Below are 17,371 nucleotides of genomic sequence, written 5' to 3'. Positions count from 1 at the left end.
AAATTTTGGTCTCTGCCAGGGTCAAAACCCGATATGTTAAACCTTGGAGTTGACATATGACATTTATTCAGTGTTGTTATTAATATATATATATATATATAGTATATCCTATTTTTATCACCACCAGAATTAGAATTTTATGAGAAGAAAGAAGAATAAAAACAACCAATCGGGAGAAGAGACCACAGCCTAGAGAGAGCAATAGATAATATAATACACCCAGACTCCTTATCAAGCAATCAGTACTTTGGATGCAAGACTTCAGCTCCTTTCTATGTGGACTCCTAGGGTTCTAACTACATTCTTCTCTTCTCTTGATGTCTTCCTTTCTCTTGCCGATTTCCCCATCTTTTGGTTTCCATTCGCTAGTTGATAGAAAACCCAGAGAACAGCAGATCTGATTAACTAACCCTTAAATCGGATTCTCCTATCCGATTGGCATCAAACATATATACATAGTTTCTAATGTACCACTTCAAGAACAAAATATCAGCAGAATGAATGAACAAAAAAAGAAAAGATAAAGGGTGCATCAACTAGTAATACCTCCTGCGGCATCTCTCTCCACAATTTTCACCATATTGTTATCCATCCTGAGTAACTAAAGTTACACATCACATACTCTGTCTTTGTTCTACTTATCCTAAAGCCTCTTGAGTCAAATCTTGATCTCCATTGCTCCAGCTTAGCATTAAGCCCTACTTTTGTCTCATCCAACAAAATAATATCGTCAGTGAAGAGCATACACCATGGAACCTCATCTTGAATATTTCTAGTTAAATCATCCATGACAAGAGCAATAAAATAAGGGCTTAAATCTAACCCTTTATGTGTCCCAATAGTGATTGGGAATTCACTACCTTGCCCTCCCTTGGTTCTCACACTATTCACCATGTCATCATACATATCTTTAATGATATCCGTATATTTGCTCAACACCCTTCTCTTCTCTAATACATGCTAGATTAGCTCTCTAGGGATTCTGTCATAGGCTTTTTCTAGGTCAATAAAGACCATATTTGGAAGCTCTAAATATTTCCATGAGCCTCATGACTAGGCAAATAACTTTTGTTGTGGATCTACCGGGCATTAAACCAAATTGATTCACTAAGATAGTAGTTTATCTTCTTAGTTGGGCTTCAGTGACCTTCTGTCATAGTTTCATAGTATGACTCATTAGTTTTATGGATATCCCCTTTAATTTTGTAGATCAGATTTATAGTGCTAGTCCTCCTTGTCTGGCATTTTCCTTGTACTCATAATTTTGTTAAAAATGTTGGTTAACCATGATACCCCACATAATCCTAAGCTCTTACACACTTCTATTGGGATGTCATCTAAACCTGGTGTCTTACCTGCTTTTATCTTTCTTAAAGCTTCTTCAACTTTAGCCACTGCAATCTTTTCTATAAATTTATGGCGTGTGGTGTCCTGGTGAATAATGTACTTTACTCGAGTTGTCTCCATTTAGTAGCTTTGAAAAATTCTCATTCCATCTCTTCATAATGTACTCATCCCTTTCTAGCCTTCTACCATCATCACCTTTAATACACCTAAGATGATCAAAATCTTTGCTCTTCATTTCTTACAGATAGCTTTTTCCACTTCTTTTTGTTTATATTATTATAAAGGTCATCATCTTTCTTCACCCGTGCTTTTCGCACAATCTTCCTAGCTTCGTTTCTGGCAACATTATATCTCTTTTTATCTTCTACCTCTTTAGTCGTTTGCCAACTCTTAAAACTTTCTTATACTTAATGCCTGCCACAACCTCCTCATCCTACCACTAAGTCTCCCTATGGTCCCAACGAGTGCCCTTTGATTCCCCTACGACTTTTTCAGTGACATTCTTATTATAAGCAAACATCTCAATTCACATCATATTGGTGTCTCCTACACAGTCTCACCTTTCTTGTTTGACCACTTTATCAATAAATGAATTCAAGGCATCTCCTTTTAATCTTCACCATCTTATCTTAGGGCAAATAGGGTTCCCTATCTTATGTGTCTATGAACTGAGATGCATATCCAAGACCACCAGTCTATGTTGATAGCGTAGGCGCTCCCCAGGTATAACCTTACAATCCTTACACAACAATATCGGGTCTTCTCGTTAGGAAGAAATCTATTTGGCTGTTATAATGTCCACTTTTGTAAGTAACTAAGTGTTCCACTCTCTTTTCAAAGAAAGTGTTCACAATGGGTAGATCATAGGCTACTGCAAAGTTTAAAATTGATATCCCCTCCTTCTTTCTCTTCCCAACTCCATATCCTCCATGTAATTTTTTAAATTTTTCATAAAGGGAAAAATAAGATTTAGGGAAAATACATACGTCACTATACCTAGTGAAGTATAACACTTCAATATTGGCACATGACAATACATGGGTCTGTCCATGTGATAAGAGGACCAGGCAAGCATCTTATTGGCACAATTTCAGCTTAAAATGAGTTGAGAAAGTATCTAAAATTAGAAAAGATTCCATTTTGTACTTTATATTCTTCACCATTTGATGGTGTTTTGGTAGTCTTACTAAAACTTAAGAATAAGAGTTTGAGCAACTTTCCTTCCTTACTTTGGATTAAATTTGGTCATTGAGATATATGTGGGGTCCTCTAACACATGGACTAACCCATGTACTGCCAAGTAGCAAATTGTGAAGCATTATACTTCAATAGGCATAGTGATGCCTAGAAGGACCCAAAAGGGGGAAATATTAGACCTGACTTACTAAAACTAGTCTCACAATTACCATAGCAAGTAATGAATTCAATAAATTAGAAAATTAAAGTAGAACGAATCCCATGTAACTTAACAAACAATGCAAACCTAATTTCAAATAACTCATCAAGGACAAACTTCAATAAAGGATCTTGAACCAAAGGCCGGATTGTTTGGAACAGCAGAACAGGATTTGTGTGGCTCACCCAATTGCATGGAATAAGGTGTAATGAGTTGCATAGAGTAGACCATTATGATTGGAATAATTGACAAAGAGGAAAATATATTTTAACTATACCTACTACCCATTTGCAAAGTGGAACCTTATTAATGAAAAAAATTACAACATAATATTTATAATTATTTTTATGGTGGAAACATAATATTTATTATTATTTGGTACAGAGTTTTTAGAAAAACTGAATATATTCTGAACCAAATCGATGAATAACAAGGCGGAACCTATATTGCACACGCAGGATTTATAAAAATATTCACTAGCTGATAAGAAAAATATTTAGTTCTACTAAACAATACAAAAATCAAATCCATTTTATGAATTTGAAGTAACCTGCGGGTTTTGGATAGGAGAGCAGCAAGTCTTTTCTGAAAGAACTCGCCCCCTTATCTTAAAAAAAATAACAATAATAAAAAAAAATTGAAATATACGATACTAACTCTTTGGTTGGATTGGACAGGGAATTCTATAAAGATCTTTGCGCTCATGCATCATACTATAAGTCGAAGTCATGGCATGGGGGGCTCCGAAAAAATGTTAGTTATTATACTAAACATTACATAAATAAAATCCTATTATATGAATTTGATGTAACCTTTGGAGGAAATTTTGTCCAACATTGTCAAGAATGTCTTTCAGTTTTTCCAACACAGTATCCAAGTGTGATGCAGCAACCTACAAGAAAATTGTAAATTTTGAATCACAAAAACGTCTAGTGCTGTAACAAGGAGTAAGCAACCTCAACAAAGTCAAACAGCAACATACCAACCCCATGCCTTTTGCTAAACCAAGTCGATTTGTAGGCACTGCAATATTTGCCTGCTTGTACATCCAGTCAATTTTGTCACGGACATAGGACCTATCATCAACTTTCTGAAGAAGTATACCTAGGCATCTGTAATAAAAATATGGACTTAAACAAACGGTGACTTGTTCCACTTGTAACAATTTACAAATAACAGAAAATATATAGGAAGGAAAAAAATGTGCTGCTAGCACAAATATGAAAAGGTAACAGCCAGATCTAAACACATTAACACATAACATCAACTCCTGCAACAAGCATCCATCCTCCTACAACACTCTTTGCCCCTGGAATTTATACCCTTTTACCTCTTTTATCTTGCATCACATCCATCACTAGACTTACAACCACATTCAATGAATTTCAGAATTTCGATACAACCATGTTTCTCTTCTCCATACCCTTTTGGCAGTATAAGCAAGGAATCAAGTTGATCTTTCACCCCAAAAAATAAAATTAAATTAAAATTACTTAAAATATGACTAGAATGCCTTACAGGAGCTCTCAGCAACTGTTTTGTGGTCAAGGATTGTGTGCTGTAGTTTGTAAGAGATGTATCGAGCATATCGATAGGTATTGACCATATTACCGTATCAACCTGATACAGTTGATAGGCATCATATTACTATCTTAAAGATACGATACATATTGGTTAGTATCAGCAGATAATATAGGATATTTAAAACCTTCCAAGGATATAAGTATGGGTATCAGGTATCATATTGAAGGTGTGATTTTAAGACACATATCATATCAAAGAGATGCAAAATATGCATAGAAATGGTCAAGGAATGCATGGATGTGCTTATGGTATATATAAAATAAGTTTTGAAACATAAACACCTTATTATGCAATATATAATTATATATCAGCTTGACGCAAGGATTTGACTTGTTTTTATGTAATCTAGTGATGCATAACCAAAAAAAAAAAGAAGAAGAAGAAGAAGAAGAAGTAAGAAAAAAAGAGATTTGAGCACCACCACCACCCCCCCCTTAAAAAAAAAGGATTTGCAACTTTACCACTGTTTCTCCCAAATGTGTTCCAATTCATGATTTGATACTGCAAATCCCCAAAATTTGTTGAAATAGTGAAGATTAAGGTCGTTTTTATGTTAGATTATTTCCTCTATCTCATATTAAAGAGAAAAACAAGTTTCCAAGGCCTTTGCTCTAGTCTTAGATTTGTATCTCACTCACGATTTCTATTTTAATAGTTAAAGGAGGCGTATCAAGTGTATCTTACTTGCATGGATCCCGTAATGAACTTTATCGACCCATATGTTTTTTAAAATATGTCGATACCAATATGTTTTTTAAAATATATATCGTATCGATACACACCAGTACTGATACATATCGGCCGATGCGATACTCACCAATACAAAATCCTGGTTAAATCTATTAACAAGGTGTACTGTATGGCAGGGGTATTTTAGACTTTATTGGTTCTTATTTTATGTAGTACACTCTAGTTATGTAGCACACTAACTGGTGGGCTAAATAGTTGTCACAAGGCAACCAAGGCATTAAAGGGGGTTGGATGCAAGGCAACACCAACAAGGCAACCAAAGAATCCAAAGCACCCGCATAGGCGATCAAGGAGTCCAAGGTGACTAGATGCCTAGGCAATGCCTTAATAGCTATGGTCAGGTGTTTATTGTAATTACACCCTACATATGGTTATTTATAAATGCGATAACTCTCTCTCTCACACACTCACTTCTTCTCCTTTCTTCCCTCTTCTCCAATCTCCATCTTCTTCTCCTTCTCACTGTTGCTACTTATATTTATCTTATCTCGGTTCCAATATCCAATGGTCATTCTTCCAGTCCAGATGGCAGGAGTGTGTCATCCAACAATTTCATGCATAGCCTGACATTCTTGCAAACTTTTGCCTATTTATATACTTCCCAGACCAAATAAAACAGGGAGCTACAAAATCCAACCAAAATAAATATTTACTTTGGTTGGAAAAAGAATTTCACCTCCACGGCAAAACCCAAATTCTACAGACTTGAACAATCTAGGGAAAATAAAGGGGGACAATTCACAATGGTTCACAAAGTGATTAAAAGATTCAATCAGGAAGAAAGGTAAAAGCAATAGCCAAGTAGTACCTATGAAGTAGTGCCGAATGCTTATCATCAGATATATAAAGTTCATACTGTTCAGAAAAAGCATTTCCTAAAGAAACCACCCACTCAGTATCCTGAATGACATCCAAAGTTTCTGCAAGAAACTGTCGCCAAAACAAATTAGAACAAAAAATTAATGGCTCAAAAGAAAAATTTTACCAAGATAAAGTTCTAAAGATTCTATGTGCACTGCAAGGTTTCCCTGTCTAATACATTTTCCAATCAGACTCCCCAGTACCACGAACGAAGAATATAAGAAAGAACCAAATACAGCATCAACCAGTAAACAAGAAGGCAGATGCAACTTTAAGGAAAAACAGGCTTTAGGTTGCAATGCATCTGGCAAACATGTTTCTGGACAAGCTCAGGCTTAAGACACTGAAACATGATAATGCATCATGTCAATTTCTGAATCATCTGGCTTTCAGGTAAACCCATGACTATTGACTATAAGCTGTGCAAAACTGCAAACCTGACAAGTAGTTTCAGAAACTGGAGACTACAGCAACCATGTTGGGATCTGATCAACTGATTGCAGTCAGTGGAAGTGAGGAAATCAGATATTGATAAGGTGTAGATTTAGGTAGGGACCAAGGAGAAGAGGGGAAGGCTGTTATAACTTATAACGAAGATGGAGTGGCAAAGGCTGGAGAAAGATAAGGGCTCGTAATCTTGCGGCAGGTAGATCTGGATAGCTTCCTGTTCCCATTTTATTTCCTATTATCTTCACTTCTAATGTTTCCCAAAAAAAAAAATCCCTTGGCACGGCGGTAGTGTTTGGTGGCAACAAGTTGGGACTAGGGTTCGGTTGCCAATTGATCTCTCCCCTAGAGGTTGAACTGTTTTGAGGATACTGGAATCTCAATCAAATGGCCATTGATTTTCCATTGCTTTATCTTTCTTTCTTTCTTTCTTTCTTTCTTTTTTTTTTTTTTTTTTTTTTTTTTTTTTTTAAGGGGAGTGGTAGGGGGTGTTGGAGGGCCTTTACTTGTATATCTGTTATGTATTCAAATAAATCTTTTTCTGTTGTCTCTCATAATAAAATAAAAATATAATAAATTGAACTATCTAATGCAATAAAGCCGGTTTAACCCAAAGGTACACCTGTTCAGGCACTACCTATGGACCAAATTCATAGAGTATGCAATACAGAGGAACCCATAGCCAAAAAGCTGAAGAAAAACCAGTGCAACAATGTAACTTCATTATCTGAACCAAGCTACAATTGTGGCACAACCACAGCCATTCCACAAAAGAAGTTCCCTAATACAGGGTGCTATGAACAATATAGGGCAAACTTGGGCAATAAGTTTCAAGAAACTCTGTCTAAGGTGGCATGGCCATGTGCAGCCAAGGCCCTTGAATGCTCCAGTATGGAGAAATTATTTATTTTAAATTTTAGGAGGTCAAAGAGCTAGAGGTAGGTCTAAAATAACCATGAAGAGGTGAGAAAAGACATGTATAGCTTAGGACTAGAATCTTGTACGGCTTTCAATAGAGCTGATTGGAGAAATAGACTAGCTTAGGACTTGAATCTTGTATGGCTTTCAATAGAGTTGATTGGAGAAATAGACTCCATGTAGCTGGGGCCCATTTAGTTGGGATAAGGCTGAGTTGAGTTGAGTTGAGTTGAGTTGAGTTAGGTTGGGTTGAGTTGGGTAAAGTATAAGGTGACAAAATAAAATACAGTAACTTACAAAATTACTTCCATAAAAAACTTTTGACAAAATTCAATCGGTTGGTTCGGTTCGGTTTCGGTCAGGTTAAATCGGTTCGGTTTAGGAACGAGAGAGACCAAAACCAATCCGTTAAGGAACTTCGGTTTTGGTTACAGTCCAGCTTGGTTTCAGTTTATTTCGGTTTTTCAATATCGGGTTAATACCGGTTTAGATCGGTTTATTATTGGGCTTGAACCATAATGAAATCTTACATTCATAACTTATAGTGACAAAATTTGAAGAAAAAAACACTTTAAATTTATGATTAAATCATGGTTTATCATTGTAAGGGAAACATAACTAATATTGAAACCAATGGATAACAAATTACTAAGAAAACTAATATTGAAATCACAAAAATGAACCCTATTATCCAACCATTCATTTAACTATCCAACTAGTTTTGTATAGTGAACAAGGAAATCAATGGAAGCATATTTACAATATACAAATCAGTTTCTCGTCAATCGGTCGGTTCGGTTCGATTTCGGTCAGGTTAAATCAGTTTCGGTTTAGGAACAAGAGAGGCCAAAACCAATCCGTTAAGGAACTTTGGTTTCAGTTTCGGTCTGGTTTGGTTTCAATTTATTTCGGTTTTTCAATATCGTGTTAATATCGGTTTAGATCGGTTTATTATTGGGCTTGAACCATAATGAAATCTTACATTCATAACTTATAGTGACAAGATTTGACAAACAAAACACTTTAAATTTATGATTAAATCACGGTTTATCATTGTAAGGGAAACATAACTAATATTGAAACCAATGGATAACAAATTGCTAAGAAGATAATTAATATTGAAATCACAAAAATGAACCCTATTATCCAACCATTCATTTAACTATCCAACTAGTTTTGTATAGTGAACAAGGAAATCAATGGAAGCATTATTACAATTTACAAATCAGTTTCTCTATACATAACCTAATATTCAATTATTTGTAACAATTCCTCTTACAATAAAAAATATTCTCACTAATATTGTAAAAAATGGATTAGTCAATTCACCAATTTATAATCTCATAATCATTTATTTTTTTATCGGTTTCATTCAGTTTGGTTATTGGTCGGTTCGGTTTGAACCGGTTTTCAGCCGTACACCTCCGTCCAAAACCAATCCAATAAGGATCGGTTTCGTTCGGTCCGAGTTTTATCGGTCGGTTTCGGTCAGTTTTATTGGTTCGGGCTAGATTTTGACAACCCTAGACATAATCAATTTCAATTCTCGTCAACCACAGGATTGAAAATCAGAAGAATATCATAAAATTGAAAGGTTTCAAACTCAGTTGTAGATCTTACATGTATGATCATATTGTCCCAAGTTTCATGACATGAAGGATCCTGCTTTAGGTCTTCAGCATCACTGACATATGCCTTCATTTTGGGAATCTAGAACTTATCAAGAAAAGGATCCAATAAGATTTCCGAAGCGTAGACACAGTAAATATTATGAAAATACTGCACAGAAAAGCTTATAACACTGAAATGTCGCATAACCATGAAAGCCAATGTTGAAAGAAAATTAACAATCAGGAAATATGCAACCAAAGGAATTAAAGTGACTTCTGCACCCACTAATCCACTATAAACTTACCAAAACAACCACTGAAGGACTCAAAGTACAACTGTTCTTGATAGCTTTATAAAGTAAAATTGCAATGTTATTAGTCATTATATAAACTTCAAAATTGTGCTGTCATTAGTCATTATACTTTTCTTAACAACTTCTGAAGTACAAGTGGACCATCTTCAATCAATATAAAAAAAATTAAGTCCACCTTTCAAATCCTCTAAGTAGCAATTCAAATCAACAACAGAACTCCCCAGAAACCGATAAAAGCTTAGCAAGGAATATCAAAATATTAGAGCAACCAAAACAAAAACAAAACCTAAAATATATTCTAGAAGATAAAATTACAATAAAATATGAGACAAAGTTGAGGAGAGGTGGTCGCCTTACTCCTCAGTGTATCTCATGTGCAAGGAGGATGGGGAGCCTGTTAAGCACTTGTTCCTTGAGTGCACCTTTGCCAAAAGATTTTGGTTACACTTCTTGAGTGGATTCAATCTGGTATGGAGTTTTCCTAATAATATGCCATGGTTGATTTGGTTTTGGCATGACACCCATTTTTAGGAGGGGGAAGATTTCTTTGGAAAGTCGCTCTATTTGCATTCTTGTGGTCTTGTTGGAAGGAGAGTGTTGTCATGTAGGTATAAGGGTAGATTTTTCCATAAGGGCACACTTGTCTTTGTATTCATAACCCTACTATATAAACAAAGGAGGGCTAGTGTCAATTAACACAAGACACGATCCCCCAAAATCAACATGGTATCAAAGCAGGTTACCTCTCTCCGAAAAAAAAAAACTAAACCTACCAATCTACCACCACCTTGACATATGGGCAAACTAAAGCGGGCACTATATGGACTGGAGAAATCTCCTAGGACATGATTTGGACGCTTCCACAAGGCCATGACTGTAGTAGTGTAGTAGGGTTCAGAAAAAGTAATGTTGATCACACCCTATTCATTAAAAGGGTTGGTGACTAGGTTACTATCCTTATTGCTTATGTGGATAATATAGTTGTCACTAAATATCTAAGCTAAAGGCTTACCTAGGTAAGGAGTTTGAAATCAAGGACCTAAGCAAGCTGAGGTACTTCCTTGGTATTGAGGTGGAACAGTATACTAAAGGTGTAATTCTGTCCCAACGAAAGTACACCCTAGATCTTCTCTCTGAGACTGAAATGTTGGGATGCAAGCCATCCGATACTCCCATTGAAGCTAATACCAAAGGAAGGTGAACCTATTGATAAGGGTCGAAATCAAAGACTAGTTGGACCATTTATCTAGATGTTCCATACTCGACTAGACATCACCCATGTTGTTAGTTTGGTGAGTCAGTACATACATGATCCCTACTCTTCTCATATGGAGGTTGTGTTTTGCATTCTTTGTTCCTCGTAATCAGCCCCAGGAAAGGGCATCTTGTTCTCCCCTTCTGATCATATGTATGTAGAGGATTATACTGATGTCGTGGGCTGGATCTCCGGATGACCAACAGTTTACGTCAGGGTATTGTAACTTTGTTGGTGGGAACCTTGTTACTTGGTGTAGCAAGAAGCAAACAGTGGTAGCCAGATCTAGTGCAAAGGTAGAATTTCGAGCCATGGCACATGGTATTAGTGAGTTACTTTGGCTTCTGGGACTTCTTAAAGATTTGGATATGTATGTTCAATTACATATGATGTTCAACTGTGATAACAAGTCCATTAGCATTGCACACAATACAGTTCAGCATGATCGTACACAACATGTAGAGATTGACATACATTTTATTAAGGAGAAACTGGAGCAAGGCCTTATCTACCTTCCTTTTGTGAGAAGTCAGAAGTGTAGATCAGCTAACAGATGTTCTTACATAGGGACTTGGTAGTAAATTTTTTCATTCTATTTTGTGCAAGTTGGGCATGTGTGATATCCATGCACCAACTTGAGGGGGAGTGTTGTAATGTGAGTATAAGGGTAGATTTGTCCATAGGGCATACTTGTTCATACTCGTAAATCATAACACTACTATTATAAATAAAAGAGGCTGGTGTCAATTGACACGTCACAATTCCCCAAATCAATTGAGGACAACTATCCAATCCGGGATATATTTTCCCTAGAACTGAAGGTCATCAAGAGGATTAGAAACAGGGTTGTCCATCAGGCTAATGGTGGAACAATTTTTCAAAGATGTCCATCAGTATTCTTGCTCATGGATTAGGAGAATGTAATAGTTACAATAATACCAGAAACCCAAGAGGAGTTATCATCTCCCTCACTGGAAAGAATCGTGAAGCTAAATTTTGACGGGCCGTCATCGGGGAACCTGGTCTTTTGGGTTTAGTGGAAGCTCTCTTGCTGTGCCTAATCAGGGCCAAATGGCTTGGGAATTTCAATAATACTTGAATATCTCTCGCCATATGGGTTTGGATTATGCACAGAGAGTGCCTTCATAACATTATAGCAGAAGGTGATTCAACAACTATCATTGCTTTGCTGACTTCAAATAACGATGGTCCATGAGATATATACTCATGTGATTACACCAATGAACATGCATACATTTTGTACTAATTACTCAGAATGTGGCTAAATTAACATAAACTTTGATTTCATCCAAAAAAAAACGTAAACTTTGATTTCTTTTTTTTCATCATCATTCAAAAGAATTTACAAATATGCATACTATAGATTATTCATATATCAATACTTTAACTATTATCTTATGGCAAGGTGGTAGCACAAGAACAATTATGCTAGGCGGCTAGGCCTAGAAAAATAGGAAGGCATAACTGCAACATGCCAGCTTCTTCCTGGTCACCCAATTTGTTACTAGGTCCCACCCTTCCCTATCCATGTGCCAAGTTCCAGATCATACAGACCATGCCATGTCAGTATGTCACATCATAAAATGTTTTCAATGATGAAAGGATAAGTTAGTGTTTGTTTTCTGTATTTATCTTTTTCACTCCTTTTGTGTATCGGAGAAGTGGATGGAACTTCTACGTGCCCTATTTCGGTGGTGAATCGCTGTCAGTGGAGGTGCTTTTGGAAAGAGATTGGAATGCAAGTTTCTAGAGGAGATCAAATGCGGAGGAGCTTGACAGAGGTCTCTTTGGGTTTGCTCTATTTTGAGGATCTGAGCTGTGCCTATTGTATTTGCATCTACTTCAAATCCTTCAATAAAATTTTCTGTAATTGATTACCAAAGAAAAAAAAAATCACAAGAAAGGGCATCCACAAGAAACCACAAATCATTTGTTAAATTGATGTAAAAAAAAATTCTTAAATCAAGATAACTTACATACCTCATCTTGCCAAAATAAAGCAATATTCGTTGGAAACAGAGGTGCCAAATAACACATGACCTGAAAGGAAAAACAAAAGAACTAAGAGAAGTGTTTCCTTTTACCTAAGTCAGTTCATCCCAAATCAAGAGTTCATCAATGATGACAACAATGGAGGAACGAAAAAGTAACAACAAAAAATTAGATTGAATTACAAATTGTGTAGCTAAATATTATCTGCCTAAAATCACCGTAATATGCAATAAATTGGCTTTTATGGAACTCTCTGTCCTATTTAAGAAGGTATCCACAGAATGAACAAAATAAAAGCAAGCATATGTGTTTTTTCCTTTCCAAGATAGTTCAAGAATCTACAACAAATAGAAGAGAGGGTAGACCATTGACGGAGTTACAAACAAAAGGAGAACTACAGTAGCTAAAAGTTGTCCTATCATAAAAATAAACAGCTAAAGGACAAAAATAGTTAATTGCCCCAATTATTACAGGGAACAAGTAATTTTGCCTGCCTGCAATGGCTAGCAGACAAATTGGATGACAGTACAGTACACTGACAATATTATTTTCATAACTTCGTCCTATGTATGATGTAAACCAAATCATGAATTATATTTATCACATAGGCCTTTTATTTTCTCATATGTCACAAAGCATATATTCTTGCCACGTGGACAGATGATATGTCCAATCCGACGGTTAGACAAAAAGAACACAGAGGACACAATCTAGAATAGCCACATGTCAAATTTCATAGTGTAATTCAATCAAATACCCCCTTTTTTCCTGACACACATCCCGTGTATGCCCATGCATGTGTAATGGTACTCTAGTCTAGACACTACTGCACTCTCCCAATTCCCAACTCTGAGTCTCTGAGTGGGATATATATATATATATATATATATAAATGGATGGCTCAGATTTGTCTTGTAATTTTCGGAAACATCACCTTCCATTGTTACATGGATAACTACCCAAAATAAATATAAAGTAAGCAAGCATTAAAGGGTGGTGACCGTCAAAATCTGAGTTGGCAACTGCTCCCTTGCAAGAGGATCATGCAAAAGCACCACCAACCGTGCAAGAAGTTCCTGAAATTACAAGGACCATACATCTGAGTAGGAATTCAAACCTCAAGAAAAAAAACAAAGAGCATATGAACCAACTAAGATCCTACCTCAGGGTTTGGAATGTCAGGACGAGATCTGTATTCAGTAAGCATCGAATTTGATGATCTATGTCTGCATAGTTCTGAGATACATCTACAGACCTACAAAAGCAGCATAATTAGATTCAGAAATGGATAACAAAGACATGAAAATAGAAACAATCCACCAACTTTTTGGGTCAACGAGTTGATCACTGAAACTTGTGATGACAACTTGAAAAATAAAAATTTATGATACAAAATCATCTTACCGTGGCAGCTGCAACAGTATACCTCCGAGGAATAATCATCTTCAACAGAAAAGGCCAAAGGATATGCTGCAGAAAAATTTTAAATTTCAAATATCAGCTTTTATTCGGTTGCTTATACAGATTCTGGACTATTCTATAAACAACTTAGATAAAAGTTACAAGCAGAGTGATGTAGATAAGTCACTTAATGGGCTTATTTTATTGCAAACAAGCCTTGGGTTGGGTTATGTATGTGTTGGACCTTTGATCCCATGGGTTTTCTTTGTAATGGGCCTAAAATATGGGTCGCAAGTAGGAAAATGGGATTTACTTCATTACTTTAGTTAGAGTCCTGTTTTGAGTCTATTTCCTTTGTTATTGCATTTATTAGTCAGTTTAGATTAGTTAGTTACCTAACCCATGTTGGAGTTATAGTCCTAGTCCTATTATGAGTCCAAGTCCTGCTAGGAGTGTCTAGTCCTACTTGGAATCTAACTCTTAGTTAAGTTATGACTGCTAATATGCCCTTGTTATCCGGAGGACCTAATGTACTCTAATTGGACAAATTTGAAGAATGATGAATTGAGTTAGTGTTTGAGAGCCTTAGGGCTGTGAATGATTCTTCCCCTCCCCCTTCTTTACGCGATTTCTCACTCCCTGGGTGGATCTATGCAATATCTCTGCTCGTGCAAAATCCTTCTCATTCTCTCTCCTAGGTCTGAAATCGAGAAAGCGCATATCTCTCAAACCAGCCGTCAGAAGCTCTTCATAATTGGGGGTTTTCGTACCCCCTGGGCCCTACAATCGACCAAATTTGCAGCTCAATTAGAGCCCTACAGACCTGGCCGCACCTCTCTCTCTCTATCTCTATAGCAGGTCTTTCTCTCTCCTATCAGGTTGGGTTTTGGGCTGGTTTTGCTCCTACATTAGTATTGTATCCTTAGGGGTTTATTTGAGGGTCTTATTTCTTTGTTTCCTGGTCGTATTTGTCTTCTTTGGGGTTATAAACTGTGGGGGTTAGTTTCTTGTACTCTACTCCTACATTACAGAGGCATGTCAATGCTATTGAAGCAAGTAAAGGAAAGGAACTCGTATGCACATCATTAATGGGAAAAACTCAGCAGCAGCCACGGTGAAGGGGAAAGGCCTGTGCATTTCTTGTTCCTACTCTAAGCAAGAAAGATTGGCATTCACCATATATGTACACTCCAGAATGAGAATTTCATTTTGGAATAGAAACTGGTGTACCTCCATTTCAGGAATAGTAATAGTTATCAAAAGAAGACCCTTCTCACAAGTTTCCCTCAACTCCAGCGGACAAACAGCTCCGATTTTCACCTGAGGAGAAGATTAATTAGTATTACATAGTCATCAGTTTGATGTGGCAAAGGCCCAAGCAGTCCTACCAATTCTAAGAAAAAGACCGAGCAAGCAATAATTTATTATATATACAATGCAATACTACTTTTAGGTCAGGCAGACAGAAACATTTTTTAGATTAATTTCAGCAAGAATAGGGCCCTGCCAGACCTCAAGCTAAGCACAGCCTTAACAATCACCTCAAAAATACATCATAAAACACTGGATCAACCATAAAGGTGATAGCAGTGCAGCATCAGCAAGTCAGAAGACTCAGAACCAAAACCAACCGTCACATAAGTAACAAAATTGATTTCCTCAGACAAAATGTATTTTAGCAGAACAAAATCAAAAACCAAAGACAACAAACCCCCAGCTAAAATGCTTAGTGCCAACCAAAACAAGGCCAGCCTTGATCAAACAACATCCTACCCCCGATCAAGCAGGCAACCAGTTACATTGCTTTTCCCAAACTCACAAAGAATGGTACATGGTTACCCCTTAAGTCCATAACAGGCTCAGTCCAGTATAATGGTGATAACTGATAACATTAAAAGTCCCATGCAAACCTCCAGTCTTTTGTATTGGAATGGATGAAAAGCAACAGTTGACCGAGAGACTTCCTTGGAGCTTGCGACATTATTCAGCTCCTGATCTGATATTGCACAGTGGCGCACAAGATATTCAACGAACAACTCGCCAGAAGGACCGATCAGATAGCAGTGAGAAGCCATAACCACAATCAACTAACAAAGAAGCATTACAAAACTATATTAATAACAAATATTAAAGGGAGTAAAAAGGAGCCTTCTACCATCAATGATAATTTAAAATATATATATATATTAGCTAGGAATACCATTTCATAAAACAGAGATAGTGACATAACATAAAGCAACATTAAAAAATGACCAAACTGAGTCTGTAGCAATTACTCTTCTATGTAACAAAAGATTTTATTTTTATTTTTTTAATGACAACAATTTAGGCTATGCCAGTAAAAGAAATATTGCTTGTCACCCAAGAACTAAATATCAGTATTCGTCACACTAAACTTGTCACCCAAGAATAGTACCAATACCAGCCCAGCACCTGTCAGTTTTATTTAACATGGTTCAAGGGGTAGGACTTGACAACTCTCAGATGATTCCAATCCACATTGTTAGAGATCACATTATCCACCCACAAGATCAGAACATCCAAGGCAGATCAACCCAATGTATGATTCAAAGCTCAGCAATACCAAACTGGTGCATGGCTGTCAGTTGTCACAGCGATATGGTGACCTGCCAGGCGCCTAGTCGCCTAGTGGTGCCTAGGCATCATCTTGGCCACCTATGCCTAGGCACGCATATACAAAAGGGGTTAGATGCAAAATATAAAATTTTAATCTTTCATGACATAATTTTTAGGAGGGGTTATATGTAAAATTAAAATCCTACATCTTTTACTTATTAAATAGAAAAGGATATACACATAAAATTAAAAATAAAAGGGAGTCATGTATATAATAATAATAATAATATATATACACACACTTTTTGAACTACCCATTTCTGGTACTTCTTATTGTCTGCAGCTCCTCTTTTTCTTCATTCTATTTTCCCTATTTTTCTTCCTCCCTTTCTCTTATCCTCTATTTTCCCTGTTTTCTGTCTTTCCCACCTCCTCCTCCCCTTTTTCCCTTTCTTCGACTGGATTTTGGGACGTAGGTAGGGTTTAAAGTATCGGTCTGTACCGTACAGTATCGGCCCTTACCGATACGATACGGACCGATATGATACATGAAATTTTTAAAACCCTTTTGTATCGATACGTATCTTACGATACACACCGACACGCACCGATACACCACCGATACGATACACACCGATACTCTATGTAAAATTCAAAATCAAAGTGAAATGTACATTTCGGTATGTATTGGTACATATCAGTGTGTATCGGTATGTATCGACTGATACACACCGATACGTACCGATACGGTCATAAAATTGCCAAGATGGGTAATTTTTCAGAGAAACACAATTTTTTTTTTAGGTGTTTTTGTTCCAAAGTTGCTGCTAACCATTTTTCTCTCTAACTAAAGTGGAAATCAAGGTTGGAAACAAGGATTTTACATTCATGGGACAAC

General features: G+C 36.6%; 1 protein-coding gene across 1 annotated transcript in view; it reads right to left on the bottom strand.

Annotated features, from left to right (window-relative positions):
* The window catches only part of LOC122087494 (protein SHOOT GRAVITROPISM 6-like), a 48,368-nt gene that overhangs the window by 3,508 nt on the left and 27,489 nt on the right, over positions 1-17,371 (bottom strand). Inside the window, exons 16-25 of the mRNA XM_042656645.1 lie at positions 15,807-15,983; positions 15,127-15,216; positions 13,900-13,965; positions 13,658-13,750; positions 13,497-13,571; positions 12,484-12,543; positions 8,924-9,013; positions 5,886-6,007; positions 3,726-3,855; positions 3,556-3,635 (exon numbers count right to left, since the gene is read on the bottom strand). Coding sequence (XP_042512579.1) covers positions 3,556-3,635; positions 3,726-3,855; positions 5,886-6,007; positions 8,924-9,013; positions 12,484-12,543; positions 13,497-13,571; positions 13,658-13,750; positions 13,900-13,965; positions 15,127-15,216; positions 15,807-15,983 — 983 coding nt within the window. The remainder of the gene's footprint in view (positions 1-3,555; positions 3,636-3,725; positions 3,856-5,885; positions 6,008-8,923; positions 9,014-12,483; positions 12,544-13,496; positions 13,572-13,657; positions 13,751-13,899; positions 13,966-15,126; positions 15,217-15,806; positions 15,984-17,371) is intronic.

This window comes from Macadamia integrifolia, chromosome 8 (genome assembly GCF_013358625.1).
Source record: "Macadamia integrifolia cultivar HAES 741 chromosome 8, SCU_Mint_v3, whole genome shotgun sequence".
Taxonomy (NCBI): Eukaryota; Viridiplantae; Streptophyta; class Magnoliopsida; order Proteales; family Proteaceae; genus Macadamia; species Macadamia integrifolia.
Note: the sequence above shows the minus strand (reverse complement) of the source record. Positions and strands in the feature narration are given on the sequence as shown.